Source organism: Rissa tridactyla, chromosome 3, assembly GCF_028500815.1.
Source record: "Rissa tridactyla isolate bRisTri1 chromosome 3, bRisTri1.patW.cur.20221130, whole genome shotgun sequence".
In the NCBI taxonomy this organism is placed as follows: domain Eukaryota; kingdom Metazoa; phylum Chordata; class Aves; order Charadriiformes; family Laridae; genus Rissa; species Rissa tridactyla.
In genome coordinates, this window is record NC_071468.1 from 56439530 (window position 1) to 56463849 (window position 24320).

The following is a 24320-nucleotide window of genomic DNA, read 5'->3' on the forward strand; positions in this document are numbered from 1 at the left end:
CAAATCAGCATCTCTCCTAATTGTAGCAAAGTTCAGAGCTTTGAAAAGGAATTTGAGTAATTCTGAGATCAACACTGCTGGAATTCTTTCCTCTTCAGTTTCCTTTCCTTAGTCGTATGCACTATAAAGCAACTTCTGTTATTACTAAAGTTTGGCAGGTTCATATCCAGCTGTAGAATGTTTTTTTTTTGTTTGTTTTTAATGTATTAAACTAGAGTTTTTGGCCCAGTAGTGAGGTTTATCCTGTGCACCTCACTAGCATTAAATCTATTGGAAACCAAGACCTAATGCATCTGCAGTTGTATTTTCTTATGAGAAAAGTTTCAAGAAAAACATCTTGTAAGAAGAGGGGATGCTAGTGACCAGTGAAAATACCAAATGCAGTTTTTAAAAAAAATAAATAATTTTTTTTTTTTTTAATCAAGTCAAGACATCTACCTGGACTGTGTGTGTTGGAGGGGTGGATGGTGGGCAAGTCAGAAGTGCAGCTGTAGAGCTAATGACTAGAGACTGGTTTTGGCTCTGACTCTCTTGGGTGACATGATAAAGTGACTATGTAAGTTCTTACAGTATTGGGCAATTTGTTGAGGAAAAAGTCATGTAGTATTTTCTGGCAGCTGTCTTGATTCTGGATATGGGTTTGACTGTTCTTGCAATGTGAAGACTTGTACCCTAAAATCCTTTAGTCTCTTTAGTGCTGTACCTGGTGTACATGCATAATGCTTTTTTTGTCCTATTTCAGCACTTGGTATGGGCATTGCTGAAGAGACACAATTTAATGGTACTAGAAATAAACTCTACTAGTAAAGAAAATGTTGAACTGTGTGCTCTTGTCTGTGCTGAGGCATTTGGGTTTCTTTTTAAATGGTTTTATTTCAAATGCAGTTTTCTTTGTGTGGCCCTAATTAGCACTTAACAGTAGAACTGGTATTACCTCAAAAATTGAAATCAGAAAACAATGTAATGGTAGCTCAATTAAAATATATAACCTCCATGTTTATAAGTTTCAATAATGCTGTTAGTTGTTTTTTGCAGAGTAATCAGGCATGATGCATTACATGGTGTTACTGCTTAAATCACTCAGAAGATGGTTTGTTTAGAGCACATTACTTGCTTGTTGAGTAGCAGATTTCTTTTGAGTAGATGACAGCGGTATTATTGCCAGAAGACAAGCCGTCGGGGAAAAAGGCCGGCCTGGCTAAACAGGGAGCTAGTGTTGCAACTTAGGGAAAAAAAGAGGATCTATGGCCTCTGGAAGGAAGGGCAGGCCACTCAAGACGACTACAAAGAGGTAGTTAAGCTATGTAGGGAAAAAATCAGGAGGGCCAAAGCCCAGCTAGAGCTAAACCTGGCTTCTGTTGTCAAGGACAACAAAAAAAGTTTCTATAAATATATTAGCAATAAGAAGAGGACTAAGGATTATCTCTGTCCTCTAGTAGATAGGGCCGGCAACATAGTGACCAAGGATGAGGAAAAGGCTGAGGTACTTAATGAAGTCTTTGCCTCAGTCTTCAGCAGTAGGACCAGTTGTTCCCTGAGCACCCAGACCCCTGAACTAGAAGACAGGGATGGGGAGCAGAATGAAGCCCCCGTAATCCAAAGGGAAACGGTGAGGGACCTTCTTCAGCACCTGGAGGTGCACAAATCTATGGGGCCGGATGGGATCCACCCAAGGGTATTGAAAGAGCTGGCGGAGGTGCTCGCCAGGCCACTTGGTATCATTTATGAGCAGTCCTGGACAACCGGGGAGGTCCCAGCTGACTGGAGGTTAGCAAATGTGACACCCATCCACAAGAAGGGCCGGAAGGAGGATCCGGGGAACTACAGGCCAGTCAGTCTGACCTCGGTGCCTGGGAAGGTCATGGAACAGATCCTCCTCAGTGCCATTACACGGCACATGCAGGAGAACAGGGTGATTAGGCCCAGTCAGCATGGGTTTGTGAAGGGCAGGTCATGCCTATCAAACCTAATATCCTTCTGTGATAAGGTGACCCACTTAGTGGATGAGGGAAAAGCTGTGGATGTTATCTACTTGGATTTTTGCAAAGCTTTTGACACTGTTTCCCACAGCATTCTCCTGGAGAAACTGGCTGCTCATGGCCTGGACAGGTTTACTCTTCGCTGGGTAAAAAACTGGCTGGATGGCTGTGCCCAGAGGGTGGTGGTAAATGGAGTTAAATCCAGCTGGTGTCCGGTCACAAGTGGTGTCCCCCAGGGCTCGGTGCTGGGGCCGGTTCTCTTTAATATCTTTATCAATGATCTGGATGAAGGGATCGAATGCACCCTCAGTAAGTTCGCAGATGACACTAAACTGGGTGGGCGTGTTGATCTGCTTGAGGGTAGGTTGGCTCTGCAAAGGGATCTGGACAGGCTGGATCGATGGGCTGAGGCCAATGGTATGAGGTTCAACAAGGCCAAGTGCCGGGTCCTGCACTTGGGACACAACAACCCCATGCAGCGCTACAGGATTGGGGCAGAGTGGCTCGAAAGCAGCTCGACAGAAAAGGACTTGGGAGTGTTGGTTGACAGCCAGCTGAATATGAGCCAGCAGTGTGCCCAGGTGGCCAAGAAGGCCAACAGCATCCTAGCCTGTATCAGGAATAGTGTGGTGAGACGTACTAGGGAAGTGATCGTCCCCCTGTACTCGGCACTGGTGAGGACCCACCTCGAGTACTGCGTTCAGTTTTGGGCCCCTCGCTACAAGAGGGACATTGAGCTGTTGGAGCGTGTCCAGAGAAGGGCTACAAAGCTGGTGAGGCGTCTGGAGGACAAACCTTATGAAGAACGACTGAGGGAGCTGGGGTTGTTTAGCTTGGAGAAGAGGAGGCTGAGGGGAGACCTTATCACCCTCTACAACTACCTGAAAGGAGGTTGTAGAGAGATGGGGGCTGACCTCTTCTCCCTGGTGACAAGTGATAGGACGAGGGGAAACGGGTTCAAGTTACGTCAGGGGAGGTTTAGATTAGATATTAGGAAACATTTTTTCACTGAAAGGGTTATTAAACATTGGAATAGGCTGCCCGGGGAGGTGGTGGATTCGCCATCCCTGGAGGTGTTTAAAAAAAGGGTAGATGGGGCACTTAGGGACATGGTTTAGAAGTGGCTCTTGTCAGGGTAGGCTAAAGGTTGGACTTGATGATCTTAAAGGTCCCTTCCAACTTCAACAATTCTATGATTCTATTATGATGCTGTGATAGCTGTACTTGGCATCTGTGGCTTGCTACTGCTGTACTCATACAGTCTGTGCTAGGACTTGCCTGTAAGTCCCTAAATATCTTGGGACTGACCTCCTTATCCTGCTCTTCCTTGTTTTCCACCGGAGTGTCTGTCAGGTGTGTCCTGCGCTGAGCCGCCTTACCCAAGTCTGTCCATTTTCTCACGCTTAGGTTCAAAAGAAAGCATTCAAAGTGACAGACTGACTGCGTATAAGTGAAACACGGTCTTCTGATGGATTTTTTTGTTTGTTTGTGTGGGGTTTTTCTAACTTTTGTGAAGACCTGGGAGGGCTGCTGAGATTAACTGCACTGCATAAAGGTGTGAGGGAAGGAATATACGTGTATATATTTTGAACGATGCCTAGTGCTTTAGGAAAGAACCGTCGTTTATTCTGGTGATAGGAAGCTTTGAAATAAGCAGAATGTGGTATGGTGGCTTAGCTGTCAGGCTGTCCAACCCCAAATCCAGACTTGAGCGATAAGCAGGACGATTCGGGTACCTGAACGTTAGAAGGAATTGTAGCACTTGCTTGGCACGCTGACCAGGAGGGAGAGGCAGCTTCTGCTGCAAGCATTTGGGTTTTGTCCGCAGGTAGAGCACCGTGTGACACTGTGAGGAGCAGCTAGTGCCACCTGCGGGAGCTTTGCTGGAACAGATGGCTTTCTAGGGCAGAGATGCATCATTGTGGGAAAGCACTGCCACGATTTCCTAGCACCACAGTAGAGGCCTTGGGCTCTTCTCCGTCAGCTTTCTGTAGTACGGCATGATTATATGCAGTGTAGGGCTGATCTTGAATGAAGTTGCATGTATGACAGAGGGTATTTTCAAAAATACTCATTAACAGTTCATTTTTACAGGAAGAAAAATAACAGTGATTAATTACAGGTGTTAGTTTCATACAGCCTGCACTGAAATGGCTTGAGTTTGAAAGCTATTGCTTCTCCTGAGCTGATAAACTGCTGTGATCAACACAGAGTTAATGCATCAGAAGTAAATACATGCATTTCACCAATTAAAACTGACGTCTTTCTGCTTCGGCTTTGAACTTACGCTTCACAAAGGTATTTGGGGGGTGTCAGTCAAGGTTTTGATCCCTCTTCCTCCTCCCAGAAGACCCTGTGGGGACTGTTTCCTCTTTGTTTCACTTGGCACAGTAGCAGCATATGTTGTTGAGTAAGAAGTCTTGCAGCATGGTTGGACACTGACCAAATGTTGAGTATGTCTCATCTTTTCAAGAAGTTCATTCTATACAAAGTTTGAAGGAGGAGATACCGTGTCACATTCCCTCCTAGACCTCATATCCTGTGTTACTTTCTGAAAAACACGCTGTCTTGACTTGCAGACTGAAACAGAGTGATTAGCTGCTGAACTTGATCTTTCAGTGGGTTTGGAAGGCCATGACCAAAGCCTTGGGATAGCACTGGGAACGGATTCAGAGCCATTGCAGAGACTGGAGGAGGGAGAAGATGTATGCGTAACAGTTAGACCACAGAGGAGCCAGACAGCTCATTCCTTATACTAGAACATTTGTGATGTTTTTCACATTCAAACAGTGAATTACAGTAAACCTGAATGAAAGTGACAAAGGGATTCTGTGATTTGGTCTTTACTTGCTGGGAAAATGTGAGGTTTTTCTTTGAATTGCAGCTGCAACATGGATTATTAGCTCCAGAAACTAGACAGAGGATGCTGTAGGTTTATGCCGTTTGGAAGAAGGGGGCGAGAGAGACTGATGTTGCTGTGACTGTCATTGATGGCGCAAACAATGTGCAAAGGAGGTTTTGCTCGCTCTTGTCAACATAGATGGTCTTGTTTGGGCCAGCTTATCTCTTGGCGCACTTGTCTTAAGTGCCACTGTTACTGTACTCTCTGTGGTAAAGAAGGTGCAAGGATGGCCTTGTTTAGGAAAATCGGCAAAATGTGTAGCATCTCACAAAAAAAAAAAAGAGAAAAAAAACTTCTAACGTTTTGGTATGTGTTGATATGCAGGGGGGAAAAAAGGCTGAGAGATTTTTGTGAGACTTTGAACGAGAGGACTGTTGGAGAAAGGAAGCTGTTACTCACACCCACATCCAGAGCTCTGCTGGAAGGGAATGAAAGGAGCCATTAGAATTCGGTGTGATTCTGAAGGAATAAATATTAACTTGAAATAACACTTTAATCTTACACAGGTACTTCTGTGTTACTTAGAAGGGCTGTGAGGGGTGGTGGTGAATAGGAACAGCAACGAGGCACGATGGCATACAGTTCTTTGTGTCCTCGTAACTTCTGTCCTTTCTCTCCGTCTTATTTAGAGTCTCTTTCAGTGTCACCTCTTAGTTCATGTGAAAGAATTGTGTTAGTGTTAGTATATAAACTTGCTTTTATGGTTTATGTGGCCTGGGATCAAAGCTATTCTCGTGGGGTTCAGAGCAGCAATTCTTCTGGTCCAGAAGGGATTTTGTAGGCAAACAAATGGCCAAAACTAGATCCGGGACGGATGTTCTTATTCTCTAACAAAGATATATGCAGTATTTAACAGCCAGATGTCAAGTTCTGGTCAAGTTAATGCGGGTGAGAACTCTGCCATAGCCTTCCTTGGAGTCTGGAGTTCATCCTGCAACCTGGGACTTTGCGTGCTGGTTTGGGGCATTTGTGAGTGGTTCTGCGTAGAGAAACGCAACATCCCATACCATTCACCTGAGAAGGGCGGCAATTCGGCTGGGCTGTGTGTGGGCATCGAAGTGTCCTTGTTTGTTTACAAAATATTTCATGACAAAAAAACCTACTAATATCCATTTTCTTCCCACTCCCTTTTACAATTATTTTTTTTTTTTAATTACAGCAGGAAGAACTCATCCAAATACTGTTTAAAAATAAGGCAGCAGATGGCTTTACTGTTAACAGCATGGTGTGTAGTGTGGAGCTTCAGTTGTTTTACATGTATTGATCTGTATTCATAAAGCGCTGACCATTTAATCTGTAAAAGGCTGCATTTAAAAACATAATACAGTATTTTAAAGGAACACATGTGTTGATCGTGAATAAAATGGACACAGCAGAATCTTAATATTAACGCTGGTTGTGCCTCTGAAGATGGGAAAGAAACGCAGTGTCTGTCTAAGGCACTGTATTTGAAAAATTTTTGAAGAAATCCAACCAACTTCCTTAAATATGATCACTTCCAGCTATTTGGAACAGATGTAGACTAGGGGCCAGGGATTTGACACAAAGGAGGAGGTTCAGGTTAGATTTTGGTTAGTGATGATCGTCGTTCAACATAAATACATACTTGGACTCCATAGTTACAACTGCAAACAGACTTATGATGAACAATAGTTTCTTTCAAGCTGCTTGAGGCCTTTTTAGAGTACAGTGATAAATTGCTGAGAGAACAAAAATGGAACAGAAGTCTTCTCTCTAATGAAAATTTCTCTATGAAACTTTAAAATTGAAAGTTGTGATGCTTCAATTAATAGTTATTTTGAATAATTAGAAACCCTTAATATATTTTCAGCAAGGTACAGTTAATTTAAGAGACGAGGACTAATTTGTCTGTGAAATGCAGGTAATCCATATTTTTTGTGAGCATGCTTTTTTTTTTTTAAAGTACGTTTTAGTCACTGATGTGCTGTAAGTTTGAATGTTTTTCTATGAATTCAGCTATAGCATGCTATTGAGTAGATCCTGTGTTTAAAGGAACTGAAATCTTATTTTTTCATAACATTAAAGCTGATCTGCAATTTTTAGCAGCTCAGGATTTAAAGGCAAACCAATCTACTAGAAGCAACAACAAATTTCTTGAGCTAGGACCTCCCAGTAGGCCCATTTGGGTGGCCCTGGCTGATTATGGCTTGTGAAAATGCATGGTCATACATCTGAGTGTTTTTGGTTACTGTTAAAGAGTTTTGCTTAATTAAGAAATGGGAACAGTATGGCTGTGTTTATTCATAAATTATGAATGCGTATGTATTTCAAGTTTTCTTACAGGGATGTTCTGTGAAAAAGCACTCGGAGGAGTAAGCAATAGGTAGCAGCTTTGAGTGATGAATTCAGAAATAGCAATTACCCCGTGGGCTACTAGAATAGCTGACCCTAAGATGCAGAGACAATTAAGACAATGAAGAGTATTTGGAAGTGTCTAATGGGACTGTTTTTATGAGGTACTTGATATGAATCATCTTGAAATTATTAGTAGTAGTATCCCAAAGATTGCAATAAGATTGGTTGGGTAAGTGGAGATTATTTGTACAGAAAGCGAGCAAGAATTACTTTCTTTTACATCTCACTAGCAAGCTTGTAACTCAAGTGCTGCTTCTCTGCTGGTTTTTACATGAGTCCTGCTTGGCCTTACTGCAGAGAGAGAGATTTACTTTCCTAGTGTGATGAATAGTATGTGTTAGAGAGTTCCTTCCTACATTTAAAACTAGGAACTTTATAAATAAATAATGCTGAACATTGATGTCTGGCTTTTGAGTAATTCAAAAGTTGGTATGCTACAGAAAACAAGATCAGAGTAATATATTTCTTTTCTTTAAACCGTTCCTCCTTCCACTAGCTTTGTTATACCTCTCAGAGAGGAAAAGGCAAGCAAAATAAATCTTACAAGAATTAAGTTTATCTAGGTTACATGAAGAAAAATCTTGCTTACTTGGTGATATGATTAGGAGTGATGAAATGGGCCTTTTTATTTAAAAATGTGGTTGCTTTTTTTTTTTTTAAAAAAAAAGTTGTTTTGTATATTCTGCAACTTCTGGCAACAGTGTGGAACCCGTTTGCATTAATGAGAGAGAAGGGGGGAAGCATACTTCTTCGATTTTAAAATATATGGATTTTCATGCTCTTTAAAGAAGTCACTTAAAATACTATTCTGTGTCACATAACTGGACCTCAGTTTTTAGGTGTAACTTTTAAAATTGACAATGCTACAGGAAAATGTTGAAGGTTCTAGAAGGGTCCTGTCATGTTTGCACCTGGTTGAACTGTTCTGGTACTATTAATCTCCCGTGCGATTTAGAGAAAGCCAAAAAACAGCAATACATTTCACAGACTTTCCTTGCTACACACCATTTCAGAGTGGCAAGTGTTTCTAGTCAGTGCTGTGAAGATGCGCTTTTCCAGGCACAGAGGCTGACTTTCTTCAACCTGTTATAACTGTGTTAGGCCTCCTGTGCTATGCCTTACTGTAATGCAGAGCTGCTAAATTGGTCAATCTGTGCAAAACCATTCGTGGGACAGTAGTTTCTAAATTGCCTTGGATTATCCAAATCAGTTCTTGAAACGGAGAGCTGTTGTAGCTGCGGAAAGTCTGAATCTTTTCAATAAATACCCTGGTTTGCGTGCAGTAATTGAAGGATCCAGCTTTCAATTTACCATTCCATTATTAAAACTGCCAAGGTCATTCAACGCGTGTTTGAGTCCTGCTTGGCTTTGTGCTGGAAATGATAGGTCATGCTCTGTGGAGAGGGATGAGCACAGGCGCTCTGTTAAATTCCAGAGAAGTGACTGTTGGTAGGTGTCTGTCATTAAGTGTAACACTTTCTTGTACTGAGTTTTGATGACACGAAAGCAAGCTTATCACTTCTTTAGAAGGTCAAGTAGAAAGAAATATTGGCCTACTTTAGATGAGGAAAATTGGACTTGCATAAATAAAAATTGGGGCAGAAGAGGCCAAAAAAAAAGTGTTTGTTTTTTTCTTGTATTTAGGACCTCTACAAAAATGTCAATAAAGAAGCTCAAAACTATATCTGAGACTACCAGTTTTATGTCCTTAATGTGTCAGCGAGTTATTCTGTGAGCATTTTCTTGGTAAAGTTTACTTACATATTTATTTCAATTCTGTGCAACTCCAACCAACCAAACCCAGAAAACAAATACATGGATATCCATGTTTTATTATTTTAAACATGCAGTTCTCTAAATTTCTGATATGAAATGATTTATGTGAAATGCAGAATCTACAGAAAACATTTTCTTGGATTTTGAAATGAATCACAGAAGTAAATATTCTATTTATTGATATGATTTCTTGGTTCAAATGCACCGTGTAATTAATTAGCTCCTATCAACTTTGCTAGCAAGTCGCTGGGTAACTGGAATTTGATTTATAAACTGGTGCAGTGTTCACAGACAATATATAGGGACATCATTGAATGCAGAGGGCTGGACATGAGCTTGCCAAGCTTTAGAATGAGTTGGTGTGTTTATTCTAGCCACCTGTTTCATAACGATAAGCATAGATAATTAAATTTGAGTAATCTGTTTGAAGAAAAAAATTATTTTTAAAAATGTCTTCTGGAGAGTAGATTTCTGTTTTACAGCAAACTTATAAAGGATATTGGAGACTGTTAGGTATTTATAGTTGTTTAAATTCTCTGTTGAGGGCGTATGTGTTTATTCAGTTTGTGACACCATCCAGCTGGGGTTTGTGAACTCATGTGCACAGACCTTCAGGTGGATAAACGTTATCACTATTAATTTTAGGGAGTTGAAAGAAGATTTTCAGGTAGTTCCAAATCTTCAGCATGTGTAATGTTGGGTGAATGAAACATCTCTGTTAAGGACAAAGTAATTCCTGAGTAAGACCTGGTGAATTTTGTCTTGAGTAGAGATGAACTGGCTGATGTAGGAAATCATATGTAGTAGAGTTTCCATTAGCTAAATAAGAATTAGTTTGTACCTTGGGATGCAGTAGTGGATTTTAGCCTTAGATGTGTCTAACATTTCTAAGTCTTTTACATATATATGTGAATTAAATATGACAAATATACTTGCCCTGGATAGCACACATAGATTACTTTTTGTGACTTAAATTGCTTAAGAAATCCTACGTATTTTGTATAGTTTAGTTTTAATGTAAACCCAAGCCCTTTATTGGATGCTAGGAGAGAAATGTTTTTATTTGAGGTCTGGTGAGAGGATCCAAACCAAACCATACCATATGAATCTGAGAGCAAAATAATGTAAAGGCGGGGGTGGGTGGGAAGGCCATTTATTTGTGTTCATTTCTGAATTCTGCTGCAGAGTGAGCCAGGGAGGTCTTCCTCTCTGTATCTGATGATCACGTGAAATCTGCACACTGAATCAGCTCTGTTGCCTCAACATTGTTAGAAACAGGACGATTCAGTGACTTCATTGGGAATTAAGGCTGCACTGCTAATCCTCCCAATGCTGTGCACTCTGTGTAGTGCTGCACACAGCTCTGTGCCACGGGAACTGTCGGCTGAGGTGAAGTCCCTGCCCAACTTGGCGCATGGTCTCCTTCAGGCAGAGAACCCTGCTCTTTTTGAACTGTCTTCTCTCGATGCATCTTATCTGATCTTGAGGCTTTCATTATGTAAAATGGAGCATCAGTCCAGCTGATGATGGGAAAATACACAAAGGTGCTAAAAAGGAGGATACCCAACCCCAGTCAGAATGTGTTGGCCATGACTGTCGGCCATTACCACAGACGGTACGTAACACTGCCGTAACAGGAGACAGGCTCACTGCCTTCCTGAGAAGCCTTTTCTTCTCTGCCCACTTCTGGGATGGAATAAATATTCGTACTCTACAATGTAGTAAAGCTTTAGGTTAACAGCATTTTATGTTTAATGCAAGCTGACGTGAGCTTCCATGTGGCCATTCTTTCATTAACTTCAGCAGTACGTGAGTGTTAGCAGCTCCTCCATCCCAGTTCATAGGCCTCTCACTAAAAATTCAGCAAGGGGGGGGAAAATATCCAAATTCAAAGACAGAAGTTCGCCAGAGGTAATTAGTGCTTTCAGCCTACCCCTGCCACTTATTAGAGGGTCCTTTGGTGCCCACCTACCTGGCAGTATGTCCAGGTGACAGTGTACTTACTGAATGGTGTTGCAGTTAATCTCTAGGGAGTTTTGCTCGTTTACATATCTTGCATACAAACATGGAAATGATCAAAGCTGAAAATCCATCCTTTGCGGGGGTCATGGGGCAGGGGAGTGCCCTACTGGAATGTACTGGTTTTGATGGAGAACGCTTTCTCTGCTTTGTGTCCATTAGGTTTTACTAAGCCTGTGTCTGCAGAGATGCCAGATAAAACACCAGGTGGTACAGAACCTGTCCCCAGGAGTGAAGGTTAGTAGTTTTCTTTCATTTTTTTTGACTAATTATTGAAGAAAAGAAGCATTGTGATTTTTGTGAAGACCTTTTCAAGTCAAAAAGTATGTTTCCTTTACTGGTCTGAAGGAAGAGCCGAATTAATTTTATGTATGCATGTTTATCTAAATAGCAGGAACTTTTCACTTATTTTTGTATAACCTTTCCCTCCCTCCTTAGCCCGTCATCCATGATAGTACTAAAATACATAATGAGGAGGGAGGACCAGTGGGCTGCTAGGATTTCAGCTTTGGAGAAGTTGTTTTGTCCCCTTTCGGTAAAGAGATCTTGTTGACTGAAGGCAGTTTTTCATATGGGATACTTAAGACTCATAGAACCAGAGCCAACATTTAAGACGTGGAATGATTGATACAAGGAGGAACTGGATATGCGTAATTTCCACTAAATCAGTGGCATCTTGAAATGCTCGGGTTTTCTGCAAATCAGACTTTTTTTTTTTTCTTTCTTCTCAAGGTCCATTAACTTTAAATTCCCACATCTGAAAGTTTGGTACTTGGTTTCGGGGAAAATTTGTTCTTTAAAAACAATTGCAATCCTGCCAATTTGAGTCATTCCTCAGAATCATGGCTGAATGTTTCATTAAAATATTTTATAAAAATTTGCCATTTCACATGAAGGCTGTGAGGTGCTTTTGACAGTTTTGTGGCAAAGCTTGTAGTAGCTCTTGTATCCTCTCGCTTTCTAGATCATTGCTGTCCTCACACAAGGGCTGTATTCATTCAAAGGTGTGTTTTGTTTTGAATAAAGCTTGCAGCTCAGGCTGGTTTATACTGCTTTCTCTCTAAACCTAAAGATAAAACTAAATTTTGAGATCTGTAAATATTTTTGTTGCATTTGAACCTCAGTTTTGACATTTGAAAGGCATCAAGGAACATGCTGCAATAGTAATTTCAAAAACCTCATCAGTAACAGCAGAGAAACAAATTTCTTTCCACGTAAAGGGTATTAAGCTATGCTTAACTGCAAAAGGCCTTTCTGTTAATTTCTTTTTTAAATTTACTGTGAAGCTTAACACATGTTACGATGAGAACTCTCAACACAAGAGGAGAAACAGTTGCATCTAGTCTTTCAAAGGCTGAGCTCTGATTCACGTGTTGTGTGCCCCCTTATAAATACATCCTTATGCTGGAAGCACTGTGATGAAGTCCGGTTAGAACCAAAGCCTACACTTGTGCCTTGAGTTAGGATGTGGAACAAATCGTCATGCACCTTGTTGATTGCTTCCCTAAAAATAGCCTATGTGATCAGATCTGTGGCTCTCCTAGGTATTAATGAAGTCTAAATGTGTTAAAATTACAGCGATTGTATATGTTATATATTGAATTTCTTTTCTGGATGTGGAACGGTGGCAGATACTGCTGCTTTTCAGCCCTCCAGCCTTCGAGAGGAGTTCGGCTAAATTAAGTGAGACATAGGGATGGTGTAAAACTTTCAGATCAAATCTGGGGAAAATTCTCTCTGTCTGTGAAAGGTAACTTTATTTTCTCTTATTGCATTTTAATTTGCCACGTAAGCAACTTCCAGTGAATGAGTTGTAAGGTTTGCTTTGGCTTTGCATCAGGAGTTAGAAAGGGTAGGACTTGTGATAGCACAAAGCTGATGGTGGGCTGGGAGCAGGGGTCTGGGGGAAGGAAGGGGAGGGAATGGAAAGAATCCTGCAGAGCATCGTTAATGATGGAGTCACTGACGGCATCATGTGGCCATCAAACAAAGATTGATTCTCCTCCTTACACTGGCAGTCAGAGATTGATTGCCTGTGAAGAGGGATGGGTGAGGACTGAGAGCTAGGGTGTTAGTCTGTTGGAGACTAAAAAGGCAACAGTCTTTGAGGTTAGGACATCTCAGGTACCAGTTTCCATCCATTTTCCTGCTAGTTCCATCCCCAAATTAGAAGGCTGAAACTGAACACAGGATTGCTCACGTCTAGGTACAGGAGAGGGAGGCAAGGAGCTGCTTGTTTCATTTAATTTTTGGAAGACTCATGCAGCCTTCAGCATCTCTGTTTCAGTAAATGTGGGTTCATTTCACTGGAACTGACAACAGATGTGTAACAATCCAGAAACATTTTTGTAGTTAAACAGGGATCTAGAAACTGCCCTGAGGATCTTGTTCAGTACCTTCAAGGTTTTTGCATTTTTCAGTAGCTTCTGATGTCTATCTAATCAAGCAGACACAAGATAATGTGCAGGACGCTGTATTAAGGAAAGCTAAAACTGGAAAGCTTTTAGACACCAAATTTGACGAGAGTGTTTTGGGATACCACAACTAAAAATATTCTCCATGTATGCTTTGTTGTACATTTTGAGGGATTTAGTACAAGATTCCTGTGACTTGAAATCTCCCATATACACAGAAGACGCGTGAAAAATGATTGTCTGGGTCGTTAAGAAACTGCGCATATAAAGTTGTATAACTGTCTATGTGTTCTTTCACACATACAATATAGACATGTATGTACATATATAGTAATGTGTGCATGTAGACATATATGTAGCCTTAAACTATGAGATCCTGTGGGAGCTGTTCCCATGGACGGCAAGGTGAATGCCAGCCTCCTGGGATGTGGGCATGGATGTGGCGGGGCCTTCCCTGGCACACTGCGCTTCAACTTGCATGCTTCGTCTTTGGACAAATAGCCTAACTTCCCCACATTATTGTTGTTTCCAGACAACATTGACCTTCCCTCCCTCCCTAACCTAATACCTCAGGGTTTGGACCCAGATACGGGGAACCTGAAAAACCCATAAACTCCTTGGCTGTAGAAATGAGCTGTGTAGGTTTTGTAGTGCAACAGGCAACGTCAGTGAAGCTTGCTGCAGTGTGGTGCTTTTCACGGTGCTCTGTGTTTTATAAGCCACTAGCATGAGGGGAAAAAAAGATGAATAACTACCAACAACTTGAAACAGGTTTGATTTTTTTTTTTTTATATATATATAGTAGTAACACATCCTCAGGTACCTAAATTGATTACTAGTGATGTTGGCGAAGTAAGAAATTCATAACAATACAATAGAGATAATTAAAATTATGAGATAACGCTGAGTCTTCATTTTCAAATTACAGTTATCATGGTATTCTGTTGCAATAAGCGCTTATGAAGTTCTTCAAGCAGTTTGTATAAAAACGTGCTTTAACAGGTACAATGTTTAGTAAAACAAAACTTGGTTTAATCTGTATGCTTTGTTTTTAATCGCTCTTCTGAAAATAATTTTTAGACATTAAAAAAAGTGAAATAACAAATAGAAATGAATCTTCACTTAGAGACCTGTTCTAACGTCTTGATGAAAATCTTCTACTAAAGACAAAACATGATGCTAGTGTCTTCTAATGATGCTAAATCATCAATGCTGAAAGTTAGAACTTTGAGAGGTTGTGTTGTTTTATTCTCTCAAATACTCTTACTTTCAAAGAATGTTATGATAACGCTTACTGAAAAGAATTGCCAGGCATATGCCAGTGGCTGCTCTAGCACTGACTTATAAACTTCCATAGTCTTGGATCATATGCATCTCTCTATTTACTTAGCATTTATACAGTTTCCTAGTATGTAGAAATGTTTCACTGGTAAGACTGAGCCAGAATTGGGAAGTGAGTGTTTAATTTCTCATGTTTAAAATATCACTGCTACTTATGTGCATAAACATTTATGTGAACTTTCCTAATTATTTCCAGACAGCGTATTGCTGCTTATTTTTTTTCCCAAAGGAATATTCTTGATATCATTAGGCTTTTTAAAAAAAGGTGTATTTGTTGTTACAAACTTCTAACAATTAACCTTTATCGTTTATAAGGGTCAAGCTGGGTTGAGCAAAGTGTTGGCAAGATAACTGATTATCTGGAAACTTCTGAAAAGTCGGTGTTGCTTTAACCTATCAGTGCCCCTCCCTGCCCCTCACCCACTGACCCACTGCTCCAGATACTCCAGTTAAGCCATGGAGCACACAGAAGCAGACAATTGAGAAATGAGTTTCCTGTAATTAAGTTACTGTAACTTAGTCCTTGACTCGAGGGTCCCCAGTGAGCGGGCAGACTATTTGCTTTTCTGCCACCTCTTCTGTCAAACCCTTTAGAGTCAACAGTTAGATTTATAAATGTCACTGCTTGCTTTGTGCTATAGCGGGGAAAAACCCAGGACCTGGAGACTCGGTTGTCTCAAAGATGGAAGTGTGTGTATCTCACACGTGAAAAATATTTTTCAAGAACCTTGTGTAGCTATCAAGGAGTGGTAGACAAACAAACTGAAACAAAAAACCCCTACCATGATCCATGTATAACTGTTTCTTAACTACTTTCCTACGACAAGGCTATTATATTCTATTTACAATGGATGCATTTAGAACAATGTACTGTGTCAATACCAGGAAGTGGATTGAGTGTATTTCTGTTTTAGCTTGCAAAGGAATTAGCATTTGTTCTGCCCGTGTTTGCTGAAAAGTCACTCTGAAACTCATAGCGTAGTTAACCATTGGAAATGGGGCTGGGACAGGAGGACCCCACCCGCTGCGCAAAGTCCTCCTCTCACTGGCAGGGAGGCTGCTGTGGATCCCAGCGGCTGCTCGTGATGTTATTGTCATTTGCAAAAATTTAGGGGAATGATTGTAGATTTTTTTTTCATTATGAATTATCTATTTTATAGGATTAAAACAACTTTTTTTTTTTGTCAGCTTAACAAAATTTTGATGATACTGAATGGTTTTCATAAAAACCAAGTGTTTCATCCTGTGGATTGCTGATTTTTTTTTTTTTTTTTTTTTTTTTTTTTTTTTGTCCTGATACCTTTGAATAGCTGTTCATAACACAGCTAGGCTTGGTTGAAAGAAACCAGCTGATACTTACCTTAGTACCCATTTGGAAGACTCCCATGCTCAAAAGTGTTTGGGGTATCTGTCAAGTGCTACCTTAGCAGTAGCTTTATGCAAAATGCTTAGAAAAGGTATATGGATGTGGGAACCTTTATTAGGTTTCTCCGGTCAGCTTGACTGGTTGGGTTTTTTTGCTTTTTCTGTGCCTTAAAAAGAAGTCGTCTTTGAAGAGAAGGATGTGAGGAAGTTAAACTCCCCTAGACTCTTCTTCCTTTCCCCTTTTCCCCTCCATCTTCCTTCGTTAAGCAAGAGTCATGACTTCCCCCAGCTGGGTCCTCCCTTACTGACTTTGTGCTTCACGCTCGCATCCTGAAGGAAACGAATGTTACACCTGGGTTTTATAAACAGCCCCTGACAAATCCCACTGGACAAAAAGCTGATTGTCATTGTAAAATATCCTATAGTAACAGCAGCGTTTTTCCTTGCATTGTGTACCTGATGGCACTAGTGGGAGCCTACCAGCTGTTACTGGTGTTCATGATAAGACTCATTTAGTTTTGTAACTCCTCTGACTTAATGTTTGCATGCTATTTCTGCTGTAGTACGTAACGTTGCACAGGAAGAACATGCAAGCGCAGCCATGTAAATCTGTAGACTGCCCAATGTAGACACCCGCCAATGCAGTGAAGAAAATGGCATCGGTATTTCTACCTCCAAATTTTGCGAAGACTGATTCTTTCATGGCAGGAGTGCCAGGGTACGGTTGTTCAGGTTAGCAAATGCTGCCTGATGCGCAGTGCTGTGGGGGCTTTTGGCAGGCACGTAGCAATGTACTGTCTTGTGCCATGTTTATGGAGAAAGTTGTTGTTACACTTTATTGCTACACCCCCTCTAAAGAAATACAAAAGTAGATGGGAAAATTAAGCATCTTTTCTAAAGCTTTTTTAGATCTTAAGTGCTCGTGAAGTCACAGATAACCATAGTAATAGCGCGCTCATAGGCTTAGTGTTATATTACTGGTCTGAGATGGGCGCAAAAACATCCGTGTGCTGAGGGATGGTGATTGTATACTTCATCTACCTGATCCTGTTCTTTGGAATTAGTTTCTTTTTTGTTCCTTGCTACACCCTCTGTTTCCTGCAGCTTCGTGCTGCTTAACTGAAGGGAAGAGATGTCTGGAATAAAGGGTGTATACCACCTGTGCTATTTTGTGGACAAGAACTTCTGTCTATCAGGTGACACTACATGGGTGAGATTCAACATAAAAGTTCTTGTCTATTTGTGCAGAAGGTAGCTAGATGCTGTGGACTTCCCTGCCAAAGGATACTGTTATTGTAAAAAATTCACGTGAGTTGAAGTGTAGACCAGAGAAGTCTCTGGAAGACAGCTCCAAATAAATGAGCCACTGCAAACCAAGGAAATCCCTTTAGCTGGAAATGCTTGGAAGCTAGAAGAATGCTTGGGAAAACTATAGTACACGCTTGCTGTGTTCTCACTGTCCCCGGTAATATAATCTTCCCATGCCAGGTTATCTTTCCTTACTTAATATTCATATCTTCATTTTGTAGCAGCTTTTAATTCCCCGAAAATCATATCTTGAAGGAGGAGGAAGTGTTTGTATAAAGATGATACCTGAAATTCTTAACCCTAGTGCTCATTAGAGGAGGTGGTGAAGCCAAAGCAGATTTGAAATCTGATTGGAAATGGGAGAAAAGCAAAGCGGAAGGGTGATGAAATTGAATACTCTGTTTCTAACTCCTCTCTAACTTATTGGCTGGTCTCTGCACGCTGTGAGAGGCTGGCGCATCTTTCTTTGAAGCACTGGTTGTAGACTGTTGTCATAACGTGTAATGACTCTTGGCATAAGTCTCTTGAGAAATTTGGGCTGGCTCCAGTCCGCCAAAGATGAGTATTAGCAGCAGTGAAGCAGTACTTGCACGGCACTTGTTTTGCTGCAACCGGGCTGTGTGCAGCCCCTGTGCTCTGCAGCGCAGCTTGTATTCTCCGATAGTGTTGGGATGCATTTAACCACAACATTGAGTCAATTTGCTTTTTTCCTGAAAGCATTTTGATGAACTGCCTTAGTCACTGGCCCATGCTGGTTGGGTCCCGCTTTCTTTCTCGGTTGCCAACAGGCTGTTAACTGGATGGGATTTTAAAATTCACCAGCCCAGTGGAGTGAAGAGGAGGAGGAGGTGGTGGTGGTGGTGGCTCCCTTGATCCAGGGCAGTGAAGGGCGGTGAAAGGCAGACTGTTCTGGACATTGTGAAACATTTGAGTACAGCAAGGCCCGATCCTCATCAGAAATGGAGATGCAGCTGCTGTAATGTAATGATGGTTAAGTCACTGATTACAAAGGTTGGGCTATAAACAGGTAGAATAACTTGTTTTTCAATGCCAAGCACTTTCTCTGGTGTCCTGGCTGGTGTGCCACCAGAGATCAGTGTTCCAGTCATCTGCAAGTTATAGAAAGCTTATGTGGCCTGAAATGCTTAAATTTGAGGTTTGGAAAACTATGGTGGTTTTTTTTTTATATTGATGATCCTATTTTTAAAGAATTACTTTTGCTTTTCTGTCTCAATGATAATTAATTCTTAGCTCTCAAGGAATTAAGAAGTGTAGCACTTGAGTTTGCCCTTTTTTGCCTTTGCATAAATAAATTGTACATGATACAAAATTATGTGTATCGTGATTTATAAATAATTTGCACATATTAAATAACCAATTATGAGTAGTACGAAATAGGAAGACTAAATGCGGCTTGCATGAAGCAAAGAAATGTGTTGTGATGAAAAACTGTTTCTTTTGAAGCACTTCTGAATCCTAACAGTCTAATTTATTTCTAAATTCATGATCCAAGTTGAGAGAAATCTAAAACAATTCCAATGTTCCTGGAGGAGCAAAGGTTCCTTGTTAAAGCAAAGAAACAAGTGCAGTACTAATTTTCTGTGTATTCTAGTGTAAATATTCCTCTCAATTAGATGCTGTTTAAAACTGGTTGAAGATGTCCCTCTCCTAACTGTGAGCTTTTTTTTTTTTAAATTGCTTACATTTAAGCTGCAAACTGTAATTTGACCATCAGCCTGACTTGGAGCTGAGATTGCTTATCCAGAGTGAAATATTGCTAGGGGAATTTTTAACAATATGATTCTCAACTTTATTACATTTATATAAGAAACAACCCCACCTCCAAGCTGCTCCACAAACAGAGCCTGAAAGTAAAACACAGCAGTGCCATAAATGAGATCCCAGTGTGTGCCTTTCTGATTGGAACAAAAATTTTAGTGGTCGGTTTGCATTGCTTGAAATTGCCAGTGGAGGCAGAGGGCAGCTGCGGTGGGGCCTGGGTGATGAGACCTGGATGGTGACGCACAGCAGGGAGCACCCAGCGCTCCCTCTCCTTCCCAGTTCCTGCCACAGCATTCTGCTATGATGGCTTGCCCGTAGTGCTCCTGGGTGGGATCAGAGCGGGGAATGTTTCCCTTTATGGTGGATGTCATAAAATCATAGAACAGTTAGAGCTGGAAGGGACGTTCATCTAGCCATGGGCAGGGACACCTTCACTAGACCAGGTTGCTCAAAGCCCCATCCAGCCTGGCCTTGAACACTTCCAGGGATGGGGCATCCATAACTTCCCTGGGCAGCCAGTTCTGGTCTCTCACCACCCTCACAGCAAAGAATTTCTTCCTGATATCTAATCTAAATCTCCCCTCTTCCAGTTTGAAGCCATTTCCCCTTGTCCTATCACTACATGCCCTTGTAAAAAGTCTCTTTCCAGCTTTTTTGTAGGCCCCCTTTAGGTACTGGAAGGCTGCTATAAGGTCTCCCCGGAGCCTTCTCTTCTCCAGGCTGAACAACCCCAGCTCGCTCAGCTTGTCTTCATCAGGAATGACAAATGGTGTCTAATTATTAAATTTATTAATTAATTTGAGGCTAGCTATGCTTATAAAATACTTTTAAAGAAAATGATTGATTGAATTACGCCTTCATAAATAGCATTTTTATTTTGGTGTCATGCTTAGCATTTGTCTTCCTTACCATCTCAGAAATGTGCTGCTGATCCTAAAGAAACTGTTGCAGGTTTAAATTATCTTTTCCTGTTTAAAAATAGAGTACCATAATAGTTCTTGGAGAAGACCCCGGACAGAGGGTACGCTCTCATGTCTCTGTAATACTGCGGTCTTAACTATGCAAGACCTGGAGTGAAAATATAGAAGTACTATTCTGTGATTACAAATGTTAGCAGTATACTTTACATCTGCTCTTTCTAGGTCAGGAATGGTAGCCATTGCTTCTCCTGAGATTTAGGTTTTTTTATGGGCAGACTTTGTCACCAAACAGAGCATTTATTTTTGTTAAAGAACTACTATGTATTAAATTACTGATCTGCAGTACTTAGAATATCCTAAAAAGATGCAGTTGTCATGAAAGTGGTCTTGTTAGAAGTCATGATTTAAAGTAGTTTCCTTTGCCAGTTTCATCATGGGTTTGGGGGGTGGGTTTGTGTGTTGTGGTGGTTTTTTGGGTTTTTTTGACTATCATATATTCAAGGCTTTTTACTGCTCCCCATATTGTTGTGTGGAATTAGAAACACTGTTCAGAAAACGCCAGACTGCTGCCAACCGCGCAGGGCTAATATACAGAAAATGAGCAGTAGTAACAGTTAATCTTTCTGTTAGTGTTAATATTGGATTTTATTTACACTAATAGGGTGTAAAATACATTTAAGTACTGTAAAGTCAACAGTTTCTTAAATGTAAATCAGCTTTCATCCCAAAACCTGTGCTTTTTCCCCCTTTTGAAATTTCCTCCATGTTTTATCTTGCTGCTTTATTCAAGTTACATGCCAGAAATTTGTTTTCAGATTCATTGATTTTCCCCTCTTCCCCAGCCATATTTCTTCCAAAGCAACTTAAAGGACATCGAAGGATAAGAGGCAAAAATTGATTACTTACTCAAGTAAGCTACAGCTCTTCAGATAAATTAGGTTGTCAAGGCTACATTCTTTCATCTTGGGCTGACCACAGGCTTAAACTCGGGAGATCCAAAGTGGTAAAAAAACCCAAAAAACCCACAAAAAACCCAAAACAAAAAAACCCCACAAACAAAAAACCCAACAACAACAAAAAAAACCCCAAGACTTTTTGCCCTTTGAGTTGCCAAGGTGTGCAGCAGCACAGGTACCTCCCAATTATTTGCCACTTGACTCTGAAGAACTTTGACAAGTACTATATAGTTAGCAAATTCAAGCCTGCTAATAATAATGACCCCTTAAGAGTTGTGGTGGCGTTTGGTTTTTTTTGTCTTTTAGTCACCTAATTATATGTCTAGCAGTAATTTCAGACTATGCCACTGACATTAAAAGTGGGCTGAGAGGCCTTGATATATCCTAAATTTGGAGAGATTAATACAGGGGAAAGCTTAGTTGTTAGGTTTTGCTTTTTTAATTGGCTCCCCGTAGTTTAGTTTAGCTTAAAAAAGGGGAAATTGCTGATAAACCAGAAGGGGAGCTAGCTTTGATGTTTTATGAGCGATAAAATATTAATAGAAACTTTCTGCATATTTTGGAGCAATCTGTCAAACTACTGAAGTCCTCTTCTTGAAGAGTCAGCAAGCCGAAGAAAGCAGGAGGTGGACGGGGGAAAGGCGGCAGGCTACTTGTGTTGCGCTGTATCCAGGTCCATTAGCGGTGGAGGCAAAGGAGCCTTGGAGAGGTTGGATTTAGCACGCAGGAGGCTTTTATTCTTTAAATTAAAGCCACACTATGTTCTGGTAGCCTCTTTGGTCAGGACATGCTATAAAACCGATCGTGCAGTTCAAAACATTAAAAGTTACCAAATCCTTTGAAAATAGTAGCTGTTCTTAGTTGTGGGTTTTGTGGAGCAGAGCTTAATATAAATTCCATTACACACGTCTTGGCAGTGGTCCCTGCAACATAAATTTTATAGAATAATTAAAAATGGACACAAATTCCAGGTGCGCTACACAATTTTCTTCCCATATGCACACAATGTAGTCTGTGCTTCAGATGATGGAAGGACTAAGAAATTGTTTAAGGTGGTAAGAGTTTGAATATAACTTTTCTCTTAGCAAATCTGGACTTTCCTGGTTCAGAAAAGCCAGGCAATCCAAGTTGGATTCTGTTATGTCTAGTTTCTGTTCAGATAGTTAGGAACCACATGCTTCTTCTCAAGGTCTATGTTTGCAAGAAGGGTGGCTATCAGTTTATGTATTTGTAGTTTTCACTGTATAAAAATTTCGTGTTGATGGCTAAATCTTATCTCTTGAGAGGGTATATCTTTCACAATGGAAAGCAATAGTTGAATAATCAAGTTATGTATGAGGCTAATCATTAGGGAATTTTGCCTGATGTCTGGCCAGGAGATGGTTCTGTCTGGTCATGTCTGAAGCAAGCCAGCGTTTCTAAAGATGGGATGTCCTGTCTTGAATGTTTTTTAAATTAAATATACAGTTCGTAGGCAACAGGAAATCCTTTAGGAAGAGACAACTATGCTACAAGTCTCCCAGAAAGAAAATGGCTGCATTTCAAGGTTTGTCCCTGATTAGGATCCCTACCCTGTGAGACAGTCTTGGTATTAGATCCCAGCCCTGGGAGCTCTGTCATCATTCAAAATGAAACATGGAGAGCCTTCCTTAGGGCTGCACATATAGATGTATATATAAAAGGATATTTTTTTTGTCTCAAGTCTTTAGTAATATTTTTTTTTTTCACAATTGAGTAGTAGTAAAATAAATTATTGCTATTTAAAGACTGTCTAAACTTTTAGGAAACCATACGCTTTCCACTTTCAAAGAAGTGGCAGTATTAACTAGAAGGACTGGTCTACTCTTCTAACACCTCGCACTCGGATGAGAAATTGAAGGTGCTGAAGTGCCCCAAAGTTGTCCTCCTCAACCTGACCACACAAATATTTTGTGACCTGTTAAAACAGGCAAAGTATTTAAAGACTTGGTCCCCTAGCACCTGCTAGCTAGGAAATCCTTCTGCACGACAGAAGGAAGACTTTCTTGAACGTGAAGTCTGCCATGAACTTGTTGCTCATTTCTCTCCTCAGAAATATTTATCAAGAATGTCCTAATTTTATTATAAAACCGTATTTGTTATTAAAGGTAACTGTTTAGTTCTGCTGCTTTTCATCCCCTCTCATTTCCAGTTCTTGAAAGAAAAAAACCCCTCATGCTCACATCTTCTCATATACTTGGACCCACTTCTCCAGACTTGAGCGTTAACAGAGCACTGTGCTACCAGCCTGAAAGGAGGTGGGTTCTTGGGTGGGTGCAAGGAGCTGTATGGTTGAGTTGTGTTGCAGGACTGAGGTTTTAGGTTGCATCTCGAAAGGCTAATTTTGGGATATACAAATATGATTATTTGGCTAGTTGCACATTTCTTGTTAATGTTGTGCATTTAATGACATGCTCAGAAGTATTGTAAGCAAAGTGTTGCGTAAGAGAACTGCTGAAGGAAAAATAATGCCTGCATTTCATATAGCTAAGAAGTCTAATGGCGTTGAGAACTTGAGCTCTTGTGTTTGTTGCAGTTCTACAACTTTTACTGCAAGACCTGGCTACAGCTAGGGTAGCAGGGACTGATGGCTTTTGAACAGGTCTTATGTTTATACCTACTGTCTTCTAACAATAGAGTTTGTCTGTTATGCAAGGTTGCCGGTTTGGAAGTGTAAGGAGAGTACTGATTTTTTGCCCTATGCCCAAAGCTAAAGGGGCTCACGGTGACATGACAAAAGCTTCATTTGGTTTGGAGGAGCAGCAGTGGGAACTCACAGTGCATCCTTCACAGTGCCGGGTGCTTCTGGGGAAAAGGCTCCACTTCCAGAAACTTGTGTGTTGAGTCTAGCTTTCTCACTGAGAACAATTGTTGCTAAATACAGCTGTGCCTCTACAATCTCTTATCATGACCTAAACTTTTATAATATATATGGACTCCCTGTGCATTTATCACAGACAGCGACTTGCTCATCACTTCAGGCCTGGCTGGAATCCATATTATTAATACAGCAGCCCCAGTCCATTTTGCCACACATCTTTCAGACAGATGGAGAGACGTGGATATGTGATTCAGACCATGCCTTTGGAGTCATTTTGCGCTGTAAATCCAACTGTGCCTGTGTGTTCCTATGCCTTGTGCTATGCTGAGCTCTCCTGGCCAGG

General features: G+C 40.8%; 1 protein-coding gene across 7 annotated transcripts in view; it reads left to right on the top strand.

The window, feature by feature from the left end:
• PLEKHG1 (pleckstrin homology and RhoGEF domain containing G1) overlaps nucleotides 1–24320 on the top strand; it is a 180663-nt gene that overhangs the window by 69925 nt on the left and 86418 nt on the right. For 6 of the 7 annotated variants that reach the window (XM_054194412.1, XM_054194411.1, XM_054194413.1 and 3 more), the window contains one exon: nucleotides 11215–11289. In XM_054194412.1, the coding sequence (XP_054050387.1) occupies nucleotides 11241–11289 (49 nt within the window). In that variant the 5' untranslated portion in view covers nucleotides 11215–11240. Of the gene's footprint in view, nucleotides 1–11214; nucleotides 11290–11326; nucleotides 12803–24320 lie in introns of those variants that run through there. The other variant, XM_054194417.1, reaches the window with a different exon arrangement.